We start from the raw sequence: 16,631 nt of genomic DNA, 5'->3' as shown, positions 1-16,631 counted from the left end.
CCTCAAAGCCCCACCCCAACTCCGGCTCCTTCTGCTCTGCCCGGGTCCCTACGCGCCCCTCCACCGGGAGAAGGAAGCGTGAGGTCGGCGGGAAATCTACATGTGAAACCTACAGGGGCAGTTGGCTGGGAGGCGTGACCTCCCCGATGCCTGAGCCCTGATTGGTCGGGCGCAGTGAAGGGGCGGGGCGTGGAGGGGCGAGGTGGAGGCGGGGCGGGGCCCGGGAGGGGGTGGCAAAAGCTAGAACTCCGAGGACCCCTTCACTGATTATCTGCAGCTGTAGCAGCGGGAACTAAGGTTACCACCCAGCGGGACCATGTCTGACAAGCGGCCTGTAGAGACGGACCCAAGAAGCCGGCGGCTCCCGAACACCTTCAATGGTGAGTTCAGGGCTGCGAAGTCTTCCTACCGAAGCCCGCTCCGCATTTACTACCCCTGGCACCACCCCATCCCCCTGATATCCCTCTGTTGTTATCAGTTATTGGGGCGGAGGGAGAAAATCATACTCACAAATTGTTAGAGCTGAAAGAGACCCTAAGCTCATAGGGTGTCAGAGCTAGAAGAGAACCTCGTACATGAAAAGTTAGAGAACATCTAGTTCAAACCTCTTATTTTTACAGATGAGGAAACTGAGGACCCCACGGGGTAAATGAATTGCCCAAAATCACAAATCAAATCTGCGTCAGAGCCATCTTCATTTAGAAACCTCCCCTCTATTTGTCAGCCTTCCTAATGTACACCCCCCCACACACACATACAACACACACATACACACACTTTATTTTTCCCATAGGAAATATTCACAACTGTCATATTCAAATTAGCCTCTGGTTCCTATACCCCGGGTACCCTTAAGGATTTCCACTTTCACTCACTTTGGCAAATCCAATTCCCACTCCCACGGTCTTGTTGACTACCTTAGAAATGTCATGACATTTCACAGTGGATGGAGAGGTTGTGTAGTCTAAAAGGTCCGTGAAGATGAAAATGACTTGCTTGGAGACACAGAGCAGATTAGTACTGGAGCCAGAACTTAATCCAAGGTTTTAAGACTCCCAAATCAAATTCCTCTTCCAGTATTAGATGATGACCCTCTTACCTCTTCTATCTGCCATCTCTCAATCTTCAAGGATATACATTTTCTGAAAGTATACTAGACCAGGAGTGAGTTGATCCAGCTCTGGTGGGTACTAGTTCTAAGAGTCCAGGTCCTAAGGCCCTTATAGAGCTACCATTCCATGATTATATGATTCTTTTTTCCACCCTGAGTCCCCCAGGTAATCTTTATTATTATCCCTCCTGAGAACTCTATACCATGCTTCCACCTTCCTGGAGCAGAGAAAGGAATCTCTGCTCCTCCTCAGGGTCCTTTGGATTTACAAATAAAATAAGCTCAAGCTCTTTCTCCCTTCCCTAGCATAGGTCTTAAGTTCTTATGCCTATAGGGCCCAATATTGTACCTGTGAAGTTTTGCCCTAGGTTTCTCAAAATGTAGTGTTGGAGACTATTCTCTTTGACATTATCCCACTTCGCTTTCAGCTTTTTTTTTTCTTCTTTTCGTGCCCAGTGTCCAGTTCCTACCTCAGACTAGGCAAATAACCTCTTTCCCATTCCTAAAATATTTTGTACCTACCTCACTTAGCCTTCAGCTGAACCACTTAGGGTTTGAGGTGATAATGACCTAAGATGTTACCCACCCCCACATCCTCCTTGCCCTAGTAATTGCACTTTCTTAGGACGCTTTTCAATTCAATAAACATTTATTAAGTGCCTACTATGTGTCAGACACTGTGCTAAGCTCTGGGGATACAAAAGAGGCAAAAGACTGTCCCTGCTCTGAAGGAGCTTATAATCTAATGGGGGGAAACAACATTCCAACTATCTACAGGATAAATAGGAAATAATCAAGAGGGAAAGCACTGGAATTAAGAGGGATTAGGGAAGACTTTCTGTAGAAGGTGGGTTTTTGGTTGGGACTTAAAGGAAACCAGGGAGGTCACTCAAGACCAAAAAACCGTGACATTAACGGCAACATTTGTGGTGCACATTGGAAATGTTTCTTCACTGCAATCTCATAAGATAAGTAAAGCAAATGTTATTATGCTTATCAGAAGCTTCTCCCAGAAACAAAAGTGGTCTCTTTAATGCCAGTATTGTATCCAGTACGTTATAAGGTTGTGAGAAATGGACTCACAGTGTCCCTAAGAATGACAAATAAGTATGACCCTGAGGGCAGTATAAAGGCACATAGTAGATGTGAGTAGGCTGCAACTTTTCATAAATAAGGAACTTGAAAGAAGAACTAGAGGAATGTTAATCTGGGATATTTATACTCAGAAAAAGGCATTGGGTTGGTCTGAGGGCCAGAGTGAAAGTGACAGGTCGACAGATGGCCCAGGGAACCATCAGATCCATGAGGTGTAAGAAGTGGACAAAGGTTTACAGCAGGTTGGCTGGATCTTCTGTGGCTAAATTAGGACGCAACCTGAGCAAGAGTGACACCCACAATGAGCAAGCGTGAAAGGGCTGGAGTCGGCATCCATTGAAGGGAACAGCCAAGGCAGTGATCTCACAGATCCATTTGAGTATAGGCCTTATACATGAAAAAATCCCAGTTTGAGGTCACTGGACTAGTAAATGTTAGAACTGTACTTAACCTCAGGCCAGTCCTCTCTTGGTTACACTGGGCTGGCATGATATTAGCAGGAAGAATACTAGATTTAGAATTTGAATACTAGCTGTGCTACCCATTATCTCTGAACACCTGGCCAAGTCATTTGACTTCTTTGGGAGTCAGTTTTTTCATCTTTAAATGAACTCATTTTCCAAGGTCCTTTCCAGCTCAAAAATCAAGCCAAAGGAATTCATCTCTAATGGTGGGAAACTTCTGGCAGAATAACATAGTGAAGGAAATAATGTTTGGTTAGTAAGTGGGGGGTTTCCAGCACACCTCAAAAAAAGACCACTAATGTGGCTACTGGTTCTGCTCACTTAGAATACTAATAGTTTTTGTCCATTTTTCTCATTACAAAGGGCTGTATATAATCTCATTTGATCTTTAGGACAACCCTATGAGACTAGTGTTCTACTTTCCAAAAGACAAAATTGAGACTCAAGAATTAAAGTAAGTTTCAGAGCTGGAGGTGGATTCTGATTCTTCTGTCTCTTAAGGTAATGGCTTAGTGTTCTTTTCTCCTAAGCACAGCCTGGGTTTCTCTCTACCACGCCCGTCCTTGCTGCCCCACCAAGCTTATCTGGTCTATCCAGAGATCTTCATTTCTTACCTGACTTCTGGGCTTCCCAAGGCGGACAGTTAGTTCCCTCCCCAAAAGGGAAAGTAATGAGGAGGGTTTGATAGCACCTTAAGATATACTTTCCTCTATAAACCTGAGAAGCAATTAATACTAGTATAGTTATTCCTATTTTATAATTAAGGAAACTGGGACTCAAGGAGATGAATTTTCTTGTTGAAGGTGACACTGTAAAGTATGAAGGGCTAGAACTTGAACCTATGTCTCCAGGGTCTCAGTCTGTTGACTGAAGAGGCAGAGAACCTAGTTTCAAATCTTGGCTCTACCATTTACAAACTGTATGACTTTGGGCAAGTCATCCTCTTTGAGCCTCAGTTTCCTCATCTGTAAAATGACAGATGTTGAACTAAATGACTTCTTAGGTTCATGCCTCATTAATATCACCAACCCTTCCCTGAGTTCATCTGTGATCCTATCACTGTTGCTACAGTATCTGTTATTAGATCGAGAACTCCTTGAAAGCAGGCTCTCCCGCCCATACACACTTTTTTTTTTTTTTGTTTCCCACTCCTTAGCACAGTACCTGGAACATAATAGATGCGTCAGTACCAAGATGACATCTGTTGAAATGAAAGTGTTTGGAGGTGTGTGTGGAGACAGACTACCGGCATAAGATTGGGTTTAATCTCTGTGTTAACTCTATCCCTAATCCTTCTTTTGTGAGCTTTATTCATTCAGCAAACATTTGTTAAGCACCTACTGAGTGCAGAGCCCTGTGCTTAATACATAAGAGAATAGCAAAGCTTGGGTAAGACACTTCCTACCAATATCTACTCTTTTCTGTTGAATGACTGAGAAATGGGACACTGTAGTGTTCCAAAAAAATAAAAATTTCCCAGATGTGAAATTGAGAGATACAAGATGGTTGTGAGTAGTCTGCACTATATTTCAAATAAACAACTTCAAAGGAGAACTTGATAAGAGGATGTAATCAGGCAAAATGGATGACTGAAAAGTAAATTGGACTGGTCACGTAAGAGATGATACATGGACAGCCTGAGTGTTGGAGCACTTAGTAAGCACATACTAGCCCCTGTATTAAGTGCTACGGATGCAGATACAAGCAAGCAAGACGTCCTTGACACCAAGAGCTTTCATTTGAATAAGGGAGAACAAAGATCTGGAAAGGGAAGGTTGCAAGGGTATATACTGGGGCCAGGAAGTGGCATGGCAAGATAAAGGCTTAAAGTTCACTTCTCAAAGCTGAGGGATCTGGGGGCAGAGTCCAGGTTACCCAGGGGGCAAAGGTAGAAGTGGTGATCAGCATAGAGAATGATTGCCATGGACTTGGCTGGGCCAGGAAGTGGTCATATCATTTATTTTATGTGATAAGTACACAGAAGAGGGGCAAACAAAGCATTATGGGAGATCCAACAGGGAAAATCCTCACTGACCAGGGAAGGGCTTCCTAGAGGAGGTTGGGCTTTGAAGCATGGGTAGGAATTCAAAGGTAAAGAGAAGTAGAGGGTCATGGAGGTGACACAGTAGACTGGCCCTGGAGTCTGGAGGACCTGAGTTCAATTCCAGCTTCAGACACTTACTAGTTATGTGATCCTGGGCAAATCACTTAACCCCAATTGCCCCCCCCCCCCCCCCAAAAAAAAAGAGAAAGAGAGAGAGAAGTAGGAAAAGTGTTTTAGGTTATCAGAGAAAAACATGAGCAAGGGCATGGAAGTAAAAGAGAACAAGGCATAGGATCATCATTATCATTTATAGCAGGACAGGATATGTTCAGGAGGCAGAGAGTAGTAGAGTCTAGACTGAAATAGACTACCTGGAGGAGAGTAATGTGAGAGGCTTTCATAGAATCAGAGCCAGAAGGAACCTCAGAAGGAAGGAAATAAGTATTTGTTAAGTACCGACTGTATGCCAGGCCCTGTACTAAGTGCTTTACAAATTTTATCTCATTTGATGCTCACAACAGCCTTGAGATATAGGCACTATTATTAATCCCATTGTATAGTTGAGGAAACTGAGGCAGATAGAGGTTAAATGACTTGCCCATTGTCACACACCTTTAAGTTTCTGGGGTCAAATTTGAACTCAAGTTTTCCTGACTCCAGGGCCAGAGCTGTGCTGCCTAGCTACCTCACTTCATTAAAGAGATGAAGTGACATGTTCACTACACAGGTAGTGTCAGGTGGGAACTGACCTCTAAGTCCTTAGTTTTCCTGTAATATAAAATGGAGATGATAATACAGTCATTAGCTATCTTAGGGAGTTGTGAGGTGTAAAATTAAAGTGCTATGTAAATGGTTGCTAATATTAAGACAAAATCTGTGGCCCAGAAAGAAGAGAGAATTAGATTCTGGGAGATCCAGTAACCAAAAGGCCATTAGGTCATGATCCATGTTCTAGAGCTGCATTTCTCTCATTATGTAGTCTGGAGATCTCTGGGGATCCCCAAGGTTCTTTCGGGAGGTTCAGGAGGTCAAAGCTATTTTCATAATGATATAAAAATTTTTCATTGCTAATGTGGTAAATATCAATAGGTATAAATCACATAAAAGCTTTTTGGTGGGTGCTTAATAATTTTTAAGAATGTAAAGGGTGGGGCAACTAGGTGTCTCAGTGAATAGAGCAGCAACCCTGGAATCAGGAAAACCTGAGTTCAAATCCGACTTCAGACACTTACTAGCTGTTTGACCCTGGGCAAGTTAATTAACCCCAATTGCCTCAAAAAAAAAAAAAAAAAAAGAATGTAAAGGGGTTCTGGGACCAAAAAAATTTGAGAACCACTGTTTTAGAGGAAGGGGAAATGGAAGAGAGAGGGAGAGATCCGAGATTTGAGAAGGAAAAAGAAGATGAAATCTGAAGAACAAGAGATCTGGAGCTTGACAATCCCCTAGGAATCAGAGGGAGACAGAACTGTTTTCTGTGGGGTTGACATGTCTGGGTCCCTGAAGGGAGAATGAACTGGATAGAGGTTTCATGTCTGGGGCACCAAAAAAGCAAGCATGGCATGCTTGAAAGAACATTGATTTTGAAGTCACAGGACCTAGACTTGAACCCTGGCTCTGCTACTTACACCTTGGTGACCTTGAACAAATTACTTAACCACTCAGCACCTCCATTTCTCTTCTATAAAATGAGGGCAAAGGGAGTATGTGGTTAACCTAATGAGCTCTAAGGTCGTCTTCTAGCACTAAAGCTACAATAGACCTGAGCAAGGAAATAGGCTCGGATCCCAGAGGGAAGAAGCAACCAGAGAGAACTGAGGTTGGGAACCTGAGAAGGGACTAGACAAAGATCTGAGTCTCAACATAGAACGAATTTTAGAGGATTGGGAGATCCCATTGGAGTGGAATTAGGTTGAGTTTTGGGGCCCTCAAAAAGAGAGAACTCGTTTGGAAAATGTGAGGTCAAGACCTGAGGGGAAACTATTCCAGCTTCTGGTCCCAAAGGAGAGGGGATGAAACTAGAGAAAAAGACAACTGATTTTGGCAGGGGGCAGAAGAGAGATCTGGGACCTGAGTGGGGAAATGCAAGTAGAGAGAGGACCTGTGTCTAGGAAACATGAGGTAAGAGGTCCCAGAGAAGACTAAGGAAGGGTGCCTGGATCTTGAAGTAGGAACCAGTGATTAAGGAGACAGCGGTTTTCTGGGAGATCGAGAGATTCTTGTCCTGAGCTGTGGCTTTGGGGTTTGGGGAGAGGAATGAGATGAAGAAGGCTAAGCAGAGAGACTGCATGACTGCCTCTTCAGCATACAGTGGATGGGATTACTTTGCAGGTTGGCCATGATAGTCCTTCCAGCTCCAAGATTGTGTGAGCATCAATATTCTTTGAAGAGTCCTTAACACCCAAACTTGCCTCCTCATTACACTGGCTGATAAGATGGGAGATATGAGTAACTTAACTTAGAAGGCAGCTGTTATTCCTTTGCTAGTCTGGTCGATGGGATAGGAGGCCATATTGAGTTTGATAAGGTTGGGGGGACATAGCCAAAATTTTCCCTAGTTTGTACTTCACCCTCACCTGCAGAAATAATTATTTGTTTAATATTTTATTTTCCCCCAATTACACCTAAAAACAATTTTAACATTTCATTTCTTAAAATTTTGAATTCCAAATTCTTTTCTTCCCCTCCCCCATCATTGAGAAGGCAAGCAATTTGACATAGGTTATACATGTGCAGTCATGCAAAACATTTCCATATTAGTCATGTTGTGAAAGAAAACACAACCAAAAAAACCTCCAAGAAAAATAAAGTTTAAAAAAAACAGACACCTGCAGAAATTTGCAGACAGATTGGCATCTAGTCCTAGCCTCACAGGACATAACAGCCCTCAATCATCTGTCTTAATTAATTGCACCCTGAGCCTGCTCCATCCCTATGAGAACCCTTCAAACTTGGGAGAGCAGTGCCCCACCCATTCCCTGGAAGCTGAGTTTATCAAAAATGTTGTTCTTCTCTGTCACTCCTGGGCAAGAAATTAAGGTCATAACAGGCATTAGACGTCTGTTTTTGTTATATGTAAATATGTATTTAAGAAGAGATCTTTGGGATAGCTCTTATTACATAAAAGGTCTAAAAATTGTTTGGCCACAAACTGGGCTCTTGACAATAGAAGTCATGTTGCTAGAGGTTGCTTAGCAAGCTACCTCAGAGACAAGAAGGAAGGCCAGTAGAATTATCATTTTAAAAAATTCTCATTTTTGCAGAGTTGTAAAGTTCACAATGTTCTTTCCTCACAATAGTTAGGTGAGATGTTGCTTTATTAGTGTGGAAGGAACTCATCTTTCCTGGAGGGTTTAGCATTACAAGTTTTATTCCCATATCATAGGAGAGAAACTGAGGCTCTATATTCTAAGTGCAGGAGTGGGGAACCTGTGGCCTTGAGGCCCCTGTATCTAAGTTCTCTTCCAACTCTAAGATGCCATGATTCTCTAGAGCACACTGTCCCTAATTCCAGAAAGCCCTGTGTAAGGCAGGATAGATGAGCTACTGTCTGCACTTGGCACCATCTAGAGTTTACTTGCACTTTGTCAGTTTAAATTCCTGGAGACAGAGCATTAGAGCAGAGCGACCCAGGGATCTGACCTAGTATGGCAATTCTTATAACGTAACCTAAATCATAAGACCAAAGCAGGATTCTCTTTACATCAGCATTTCTGAAATAAATAAAAAGAAGGAAGGAAAAACGCTTAACAGAGCACCTCATAGATTCAGAAATACTGGAAGCTATCATCTTTGGATTTGGGAAAAGAAACGAATCATCTAGCCCGTGCCCACATTTGCTGGGAATTGGTAACTAGAAAGAGAAATGTAGGCAGCACTTTCCAGGAAGTTCTTGTGTCTCCCAGAATGTGAGGCCATTTCAGTTCTAAACTGGTCTATCAACTTCTTAATAGTATAGTGGAAAGGCGCCCTGACTCGGTGGCCCAAAGGCCACTTTGTCAGGAGATCTCTTTGTGACCTTAGGAAAGTCACCTCTCTAATCATTTGTTTCCTTATCTTTTAAATGATTGGGTTGGACCAGATGACTTCTACCATCCCTCCTTGCTCTAACATCCTAAGGTCCCTCCCTCACTCCCTATCCAGCTCCAACTTTCCATGAGAGATACCAGAGCATCAAAACTTTGTAATGAAATAATGTAGATTGGTTGCAAAGAAACTCAGTGATTGGTAGCATTATAATTAAGAACCTGAACAACTCCCCTTGGGAGAATCGTGACAGGAGAGTAAGTAGGATCTTGGGACTAATTTGTTTACTGCATTGTTGTTACAACTGATAAAATTGTGGGAAACCCTGTAACTTCTTCATGAATTAATCCAAGTAAATAAATACTCAGTGGGTTATAAATTGTAGCCTGTGTTTAAAAAGACCCCAAAACTGAACTTGCTTTATGACTAAACATATTCTGGGAAACTACTTGAAATCTTAGTCACAGAGTTTTTATTGCTAGACCTGAGAAGGACATTGAGACATACTAATAGCAGTAGTTCACATTCACATGGTATTTTACAGTTTACAAAGTTCTTAGAACATAATGTCAGAGTTGGAAGGGACCTTAGAACACAGATAGGCCATGTAAAATGTAGAATGTTAGAATATGGAACATAAAACATTGGCTATGAAAAGGCTTTTGGAGATTACATAATTCAACCTTCTCATTTTACAAATGGGAAAATGGAAATCCAGAGAGTGATTTGTTTAAGATAGAAGCTTGAGAGGCCAGGGAGATGATGGACAAAGAAGTGGGAATTGAAAACAATATGATTGTAGTGTAGTAAAAATGTACTATAACAAAGAATTCCACTGGTCTCATTCCTTTGTATTTTATAAAGAAAAAAATTTTTGAAGATGGATATTTATAGAAAGGTTTGGATGAAGAGTAAAAAACCTAAAGATGGTTTGCCCATTATCCCAATTTCTCAGGGGGTGGGAGGGGAGTACCAAGGATCCTATATTCTGTTTAGTTTTGATCTTACTGGAGACCACCACCTATAAGTTTTATGAAGAGCAAATTAACATTTGAAAATGCAATCTTAACTTGGTTGTTGGGATGAGAAATGATCACACATGCAGCTATTAAGTAATACAAGAAGCGAATTCCTTCCTATTTTGCATTTTATAGAATTAGTATTGTTGTTGTTGTTTTCTGGAAGGAAATTTATCTAGTTATCTAGTGTGACATTCTCATTTTCAAAGAAAAGTGATGCATTCCAGGCACTCAGCTAGTCTTTGGTAGAGGTAATAGCAACCTTAAAAACAGATATTGAAATTAGCAAAATGTTGGTTATGATTTTATATATAAACATTACTATATAGTGAATATGATTCTGATATTTTATTACTTAATAACAAAATTTGATAATATTTTTGAGTAAATTTTATTGTTGAATATATAATAGTGTATCTATTCTGTGTGTATGTGTGTGTGTTCCAAAAGTCTTAGTGCAGAGTACTGTCCTAGGTATTGAGAAAGATATACGAGGGGCAGCTAGGTGGCGAAGTGGATAGAACACCAACCCTGAAGTCAGGAGGACGAGTTCAAATTTGGCCTCAGACACTTGACACTTACTAGCTGTATGGCCCTGGGCAAGTCACTTAACCCCATTGCCTAGCCGGGGAAAAAAAAGAGAAAGAAAGAAATACAGATCAACAAGACTAGGTGCCTTTCCTCAAGGAACTTGTAGTTTGCTAGAGTAATATGACAAATATACAGGAAACTACAGTACTAAACAGATCTTAAATGTATTAGAGAGCTAGAAAGTGCTACAAATATTTGGAAGAAGCTTTTTGTTGGAGATTGAGGGATCAGTGAAGGTAAATAGTGTGGTATCATTCTGTTGCATTGAAGAAACATTTATAGTTTGAAAAGAAGTGGTAGAATTTCTGCCCCGAGGAGGAACTTACCATTCAGGATCATGTCATCATCAGAATAATAATAATAACTTAAATTCCCATAGATATTTAAGGTTTACAAAGTATTTTCCTCAACCTATTCCTATAGAAGCACTATTGTCTCCATTTTACTGATAAACTGAGGCTTGGAGAAATGAAATGTTTTGCCCCAAGCCACATGACTAATTAATTAATTAGTACATATTAGTTATACATTATACATATTAATACATATTAGCATGGGGAAATTCAACCCAGACCTTCCAACTGCAAATCCATTGTTCTTTCTACTATCACTGCTTGGAGAGTAGAATTTCATTATACTTTCTTGCATTTAAAAAAAAAAGTATCATTTACAGAAAAGGATAAAAAAATTAAAATTTTGGAAATGTAGATTTTTTTAAAATATGTAAGAGAGAGCTCTGGATTTGTGATGAACTCTCAGCTTCTTATAAACTGTTTGACCTTGGGTAAGTTTCTTCCTTTCTCTGAGCCTCAGTTTTCTATTCTGTAAAATAAGGGTTCGGGTTAGTTTATCCCTAAGGAGATCCTGAATGTTATGGCATTCTAAATTCTAAAGTCTATTCTAACTCTTAAATCTTCTTAAGGAAGATGAATAGTATCCACTGAATGAATGAATGAACAAATGAGAGAAAAGGCATTTATTAAGTGCCTATTATTAAGTGCCTACTCTGTGCAGAGCACAAATAGAAAAGAGAGACCATCCCTGTTCTCAAGGAGCTTAGATTCTAATAGGGAGAGACCACACGTAGAGGAGGCTTCTGTAGCAAATAGGATGGAAAGGCCCAGTGATCCTTAGGATTTAGGAGCAAAAGCAGATGGTAATACATCTTCTTTAGTCTCATTTCTTTTGGTAAAATGACATCCTTTTCTGAAGTTGAGCTACTGGACAATGCCAACAACTTTGTTAGTAACAGCCTTATTTTCTAGGTCTTCAGTAACTGAGGCTACTGAGGAGTTGAAAGGTGCAGCACCTCCAGAGGGGTTTCCTTTCCACAAGCATTGCTGGCCTGGCACTCAGCCATGTGGGCCAGGCTGGAAACAGGTCAGTGGTCTGGAGGGCCAATTCTATTCTCAGGCTCTTGGGCTTCACTGCCTGTCAGTGGCAGTTGGTTGGCAGTTGGTGTTGGAGATGTCACAGATGGGGCCCTTCCAAAGGGTTGCTCCCTTCATTTATGGCCAGCAGGATCAGGATAGAAGCCCGGCCGTTGATATGGGTGGTACTGCTCTCTTCCTGGGGCTCTTGGGCTTACCCTCCCATCAGTAGCAGTTGGTGATGGCGGCGGCTATGGCGGAGGCTATGGCAGCGGCAGTGGCAATCAGGCCCTTTCTCCCCAAGGGCTGCCTGTCCTGAATGATGGCTAACAAGGCTGGGTTAAAGCAGGGCTGATGGGTAGTGGGATGGGTGCTGCTGTTCCCATGGCTCTTGGGCACAGGGTCCTGGGACTGTCTCCACCTGGGTCTGAAAGGAAGTATAGATTGAGGTGGCAGGAGTATTTTGTTTCTGGAATGTCTGGCTAGTTAATGGTGGGAACTTTTTTGTTTATTCTCTTTGTGTATATATCTATAATTTATTGAATTTGTGTTTTTAACCTCTGTGTCTAGAAGTTTGTCTTATTATAGAACTGTCTCTAATCTAAAATGGACTTTGCATAGTGATACCATGTCAGGGCTTATATTCCCAGTTGACTTATCTGTTTATCAAGGGAGATATAGTTAGTGTTCATAATAAAAATGGACTTCTCTTGTTTAGCAAGGCCTGGGAAAGAGAGACAGATCATCAGAAAGAAGGAATTGACATGCTAGTTCCTCATTTTTGTTTCTCCTCTAACCCCATTTTGACTTCATGAGATCACACATCTGGTGGATCTGTTGGACAGTGTAGAAATATTAGGACAACTTTCTCTGAACCTCAGTTTTCTCCTTTGTAAAATGAGGATGATAATTATTGCACTACCCTCCTTCCCAAGGCCATTGTAGGAAAAATGCCTTGTAAGTTGTAAAATGCTTATCAAAATGGGAGCTATCATTCTTAACAGAGCAGTGTGGAGGTGATTAGAGTCCTGGCCCTGGGGATTAGAAAAACTGCATTTGACTCCTTGCTCCCCTACTTACTAACAGCATGACTCTGGACCAATCACCTTATTTCTCTGTTTCCTAATTTGTAAAATGAGGATAGTATTACTTCCACTGCTGGGCTTCTTATGAAGGGCCTATTATGTGCTGGGTATATGCTGAGGACATTTTATGAAGAAAGAAACCAAGATTCAGAAGTTGATCCAACTATCAGTAGTTCTATGGAAACACATTGCTCCATTAAGACTGCTAAACCCAGGGTCAAGAAAACCTGAGATCCAATATGGCCTCATAGACTTAGCAGCAGTGTGACCCTGGGTGAGTCACTTAACCTCTGTTTGCCTCAGTTTCCCCTACTGTAAAATGGAGGCAACAATAGTGCATACCCCCAGGGTTATTGTGAGGACAATACGAAATAATATTTGTGAAACATTTTGCAGACCTTAAAGCACTACATAAATTACTGGTGATGATGATGATGATAATGATGATGATGTGGAGGTTTGGATCTGCCTTGGGAGAGGGAGTACCACATTGATGAAGCTCTAGACCCTTGAAGAATTTCAGCAATTCCATTAATAGGACAATAAGTCCTATTAATTGGGGACTATTGTGAATTGTATCCAAAAGTGTGTTTTTCTTGTCCCTCAGAGGGGAGATTGAGTCCCCAAGCACATTGTTAGTCTTAATGTTTTCTCTATAGTATGCTGGCCCCAGGTGGCATTTCACTTAATATTAGCAGGCCTAAGTAAGAGACCAGAAGAAACTCATGACTCTGAACTATGGTTCTTACCTCTTAACTGGAGGAGAGAGAATCTGAGGCCTTGTTGAGAAGTTGGGCCTACAGAGGAGAAGCCCAGGGAATGATTGCCTTCTAGTACTTAAAAGGCTCCTGTGTGTTTGAGGGTGGCTTTGTCGAGTTATTTTGCTTGATGCTAGAAAGGAGAACTAAGAACAATGGGTGGAGATTAAGAGGAAAAGACTTACACTCAGCTGAGTGTAAGGAAAAATGTCTACATAATTAGAGCGATCTTGGAATGGGCTAGGCCACCCTTGTGGGCAATGGGTTTTCTTTTCCTAGAGGTCTTCACATTAAAGCTGAGTAACCTCTCAGGCTTCATAAAGGGGAATTCTTAATTAAATATAGGTGTTAAGCATGATGGCTTTTGAGAGATCTCTTGTAACCTTGATATTGCATGAGTTTTGTGTGATTTGGAATTAGGACCCCTGGATTCTAATATCTGTTTTGTACTTGATGAGCTTTAAGTGGCCTGAGTTACATTATTCTCCTTGTACCTCAGTTTCTCAGTTGTCAACAGAGATAAAGGTTTTCTGCAAGTGTGCTTTCGGAAGAGGCTGTATTGATGTGGCTTTTGACTTTTAATACTTTCAGATAAAGGGTCAAGATAAACTTTGGTTTTTTACCCATGAAAATCTATGGCAGTATGGTATAATGTAAAGAGCTCTGAACTTCAGATCCAAAAACCTGAACATAGGTCCCATTTCTGTCCCTTATTAGCCCTGTAACCAGAGGCAAATCACTTGAATACTGGCCTTCTCAAATGGAGGCATTCACATTTATGTAAGCACTTTATAGTCCTTATTTCATTTGGTCCCCATAACAATCCTTTCATTAGGGGCTATTATTATTCCCATTTTACTGAGGAGAAACAGACTCACAAGTGAAGTGACATACCCAAGACCACATAGTGAGGAAGTGTCCAAGTCTTAACTCCTAGTCCATTGCTTTATCTACTACCTCCCAAGGTTGTTATGAAGATGAATTGAGATTATGTATGAAAGTTGCTTCGTGAAACTTTCACAGAGCTACATCAGCATCAGCTGTTGTCATGGCCTCCGCTTGCCTTATTGGTTAAATAGAAGGGCCTGTTGACTTTTTATTCTGTGTTTCAACATTCTGTGTTCTCACATCCTTTTTTGCACCAACATTCTATGTGTGGCACCGTTTTCTAAGTTTTAATTGATACATTATGATGATAGTCCTTCCTCATTTTATTCATAACACACAGCTTTAATCTACTCATATCCTTAGTTTGTGATGATATCTTCAATTCATTTTCTCTCTCTGTCCTCTCCCTCCCTCTCTTTCCTTCTTCTTTCTTCTCTCTCCCTCCTTCCTTCTCTCTCTTTTTCTCTCTGAATCTCTCTCTCCCTCTCTCTCCCCCCCCTCTCTTCTGTCCTCCTCTTTCTCTTCCTTCTCTCTCTTTCTGTCTCTCTACTTTTCTTCCTGAATTCTTGAATCACTCCAGGGAACTTAAAACCTTACTGTATTTCAATTTGTACCATTACAATGATCACAACAAACATTTAAATAAAATCCTTACCACAATTTTTTGTAGTAGGTAGTGCCAGGATTAGTATCCCCTTTTTAAAGATGAAGGCTCAGAGATGAAAACTGACCTATAATATAATCAAAATAAAGTGAAACAAACATTTTTATTAGGCATCAGTTTTGTGCAGAATACCTAAGGTCATCTGGCTATTAAGAATTGGAGCCAAGATGTGCACCCGGGTCTCCTGACTAACTCCATATCTAGTGCTCCTTTTATGCTACTCCAAAATGAATGTCATTCCCAGGCCCCCTACTCAGTTGTCAACTTCCAGGAGGCTGGGATAGTGCAAATTGAATCACTCTGAAGTGGACATATATATTGCAATTCACATTATTTGAAAGTAAAATTATGTAAGATATGGTCATTGGTTCCAGTCCAATGGAAATGCACAGTGTGAGTTCAAATAATGTGACCACTTCAGAATATTCTTTATTCTGTACTAATAATAGAGATGTAACTGTATTTCAGTAAAGGTGTGATCTCACTAATGTCTATACCCCCTCAAGTAGCACAGATTATAAGCCATGTATACCTTCTGATCTTGTGTGACTCTTGTCCTCGTCTTCCCCTAAATCCTCCGTGGGAGATCACGCCAACTTTTGGGCAACTTCATCTCTCTTGGCATTTCATGGGCACAAAGAAAGGAATTTGTGTGCCTTGTTTATCTTTGCCTTTACCTGCAGTACCATGCATACATTAGGTACTTATAATAAAGGTTTTTGGAATTGATGAGTTTTTGATCTGCTGTCCACAGGCAGCAGGTATAATATAAAAGGTACTGACCTTGGAGTCAGCAGATCTGAGTTAAAATCTTACTCCAGATGCTTAGCAGGGTGGCCATAGGTAAGTCACTTAACTGTTCTGAGACTGGCAGTGATAGGTCTGCTGTAAGGAAAGCACTTTGTAAACCCTTTAAATAGTATAGACATAGCTGTTACTTTGAAAAAGAATAAAACCAACTGTAGAGCAGATTTTCAAATAAAACCCTAAAAATTGAAAGCAATTTACATTTTATTAAAAAATAAAACACTTTGCCATAATTCTAAACTCAGCCTTATATACTTAGAAAGCTCAATTGTGTGGTGATGCCTGCCTTAAGACATAACCAAGAGCATCTCTAATAGCCTTGTCATAGTACAGTGGGGAAAATGCTGGATTTGGAATCAGAGCTTGAAACTTCATCTCTTGTACTCTGTGACTTAACCTCCCTGGACTCAGTTTCCATACCTATAAAATGAGGGGGTTGGATTAGATTGAACAGAATGTAAAACTGTGCATTTTACTCAGTGCCAGGTACTATGCTAAGCTCAATTCTCTCCCTTGCTCTTTGGGTGACCTACAACATTTATTCTTTGGAGACTCCATTGTTTAAAGCCACCTGGCGTCACTGGAAGACTATATCAGTACATCGAGGTTCTAGGATTTGTATGGGGGGAGTACAATAGAAAAACTCGATGGTTCCTGCTTTTAGGGAGGTCACATTCTAATTGGGGGAGACTGAAATGAGAGTTCAGCTTCA

General features: G+C 41.0%; 1 protein-coding gene across 2 annotated transcripts in view; it reads left to right on the top strand.

Moving 5' to 3' along the window:
- Nucleotides 1-236: 236 nt before the first annotated feature.
- LOC114047130 (erythrocyte band 7 integral membrane protein) overlaps nucleotides 237-16,631 on the top strand; it is a 43,557-nt gene continuing 27,162 nt past the window's right edge. Inside the window, exons 1-2 of one of the 2 annotated variants that reach the window (XM_027867884.1) lie at nucleotides 292-380; nucleotides 11,613-11,727. In XM_027867884.1, the coding sequence (XP_027723685.1) occupies nucleotides 11,706-11,727 (22 nt within the window). In that variant the 5' untranslated portion in view covers nucleotides 292-380; nucleotides 11,613-11,705. Of the gene's footprint in view, nucleotides 381-11,612; nucleotides 11,728-16,631 lie in introns of both variants that reach the window. The other variant, XM_027867883.1, reaches the window with a different exon arrangement.

Source organism: Vombatus ursinus, unplaced genomic scaffold (genome assembly GCF_900497805.2).
Source record: "Vombatus ursinus unplaced genomic scaffold, bare-nosed wombat genome assembly UNPS02014786.1, whole genome shotgun sequence".
NCBI classification, from domain to species: Eukaryota; Metazoa; Chordata; class Mammalia; order Diprotodontia; family Vombatidae; genus Vombatus; species Vombatus ursinus.
The sequence above is the reverse complement of the archived record's forward strand: the minus strand, read 5'-3'. Positions and strand labels throughout refer to the sequence as shown.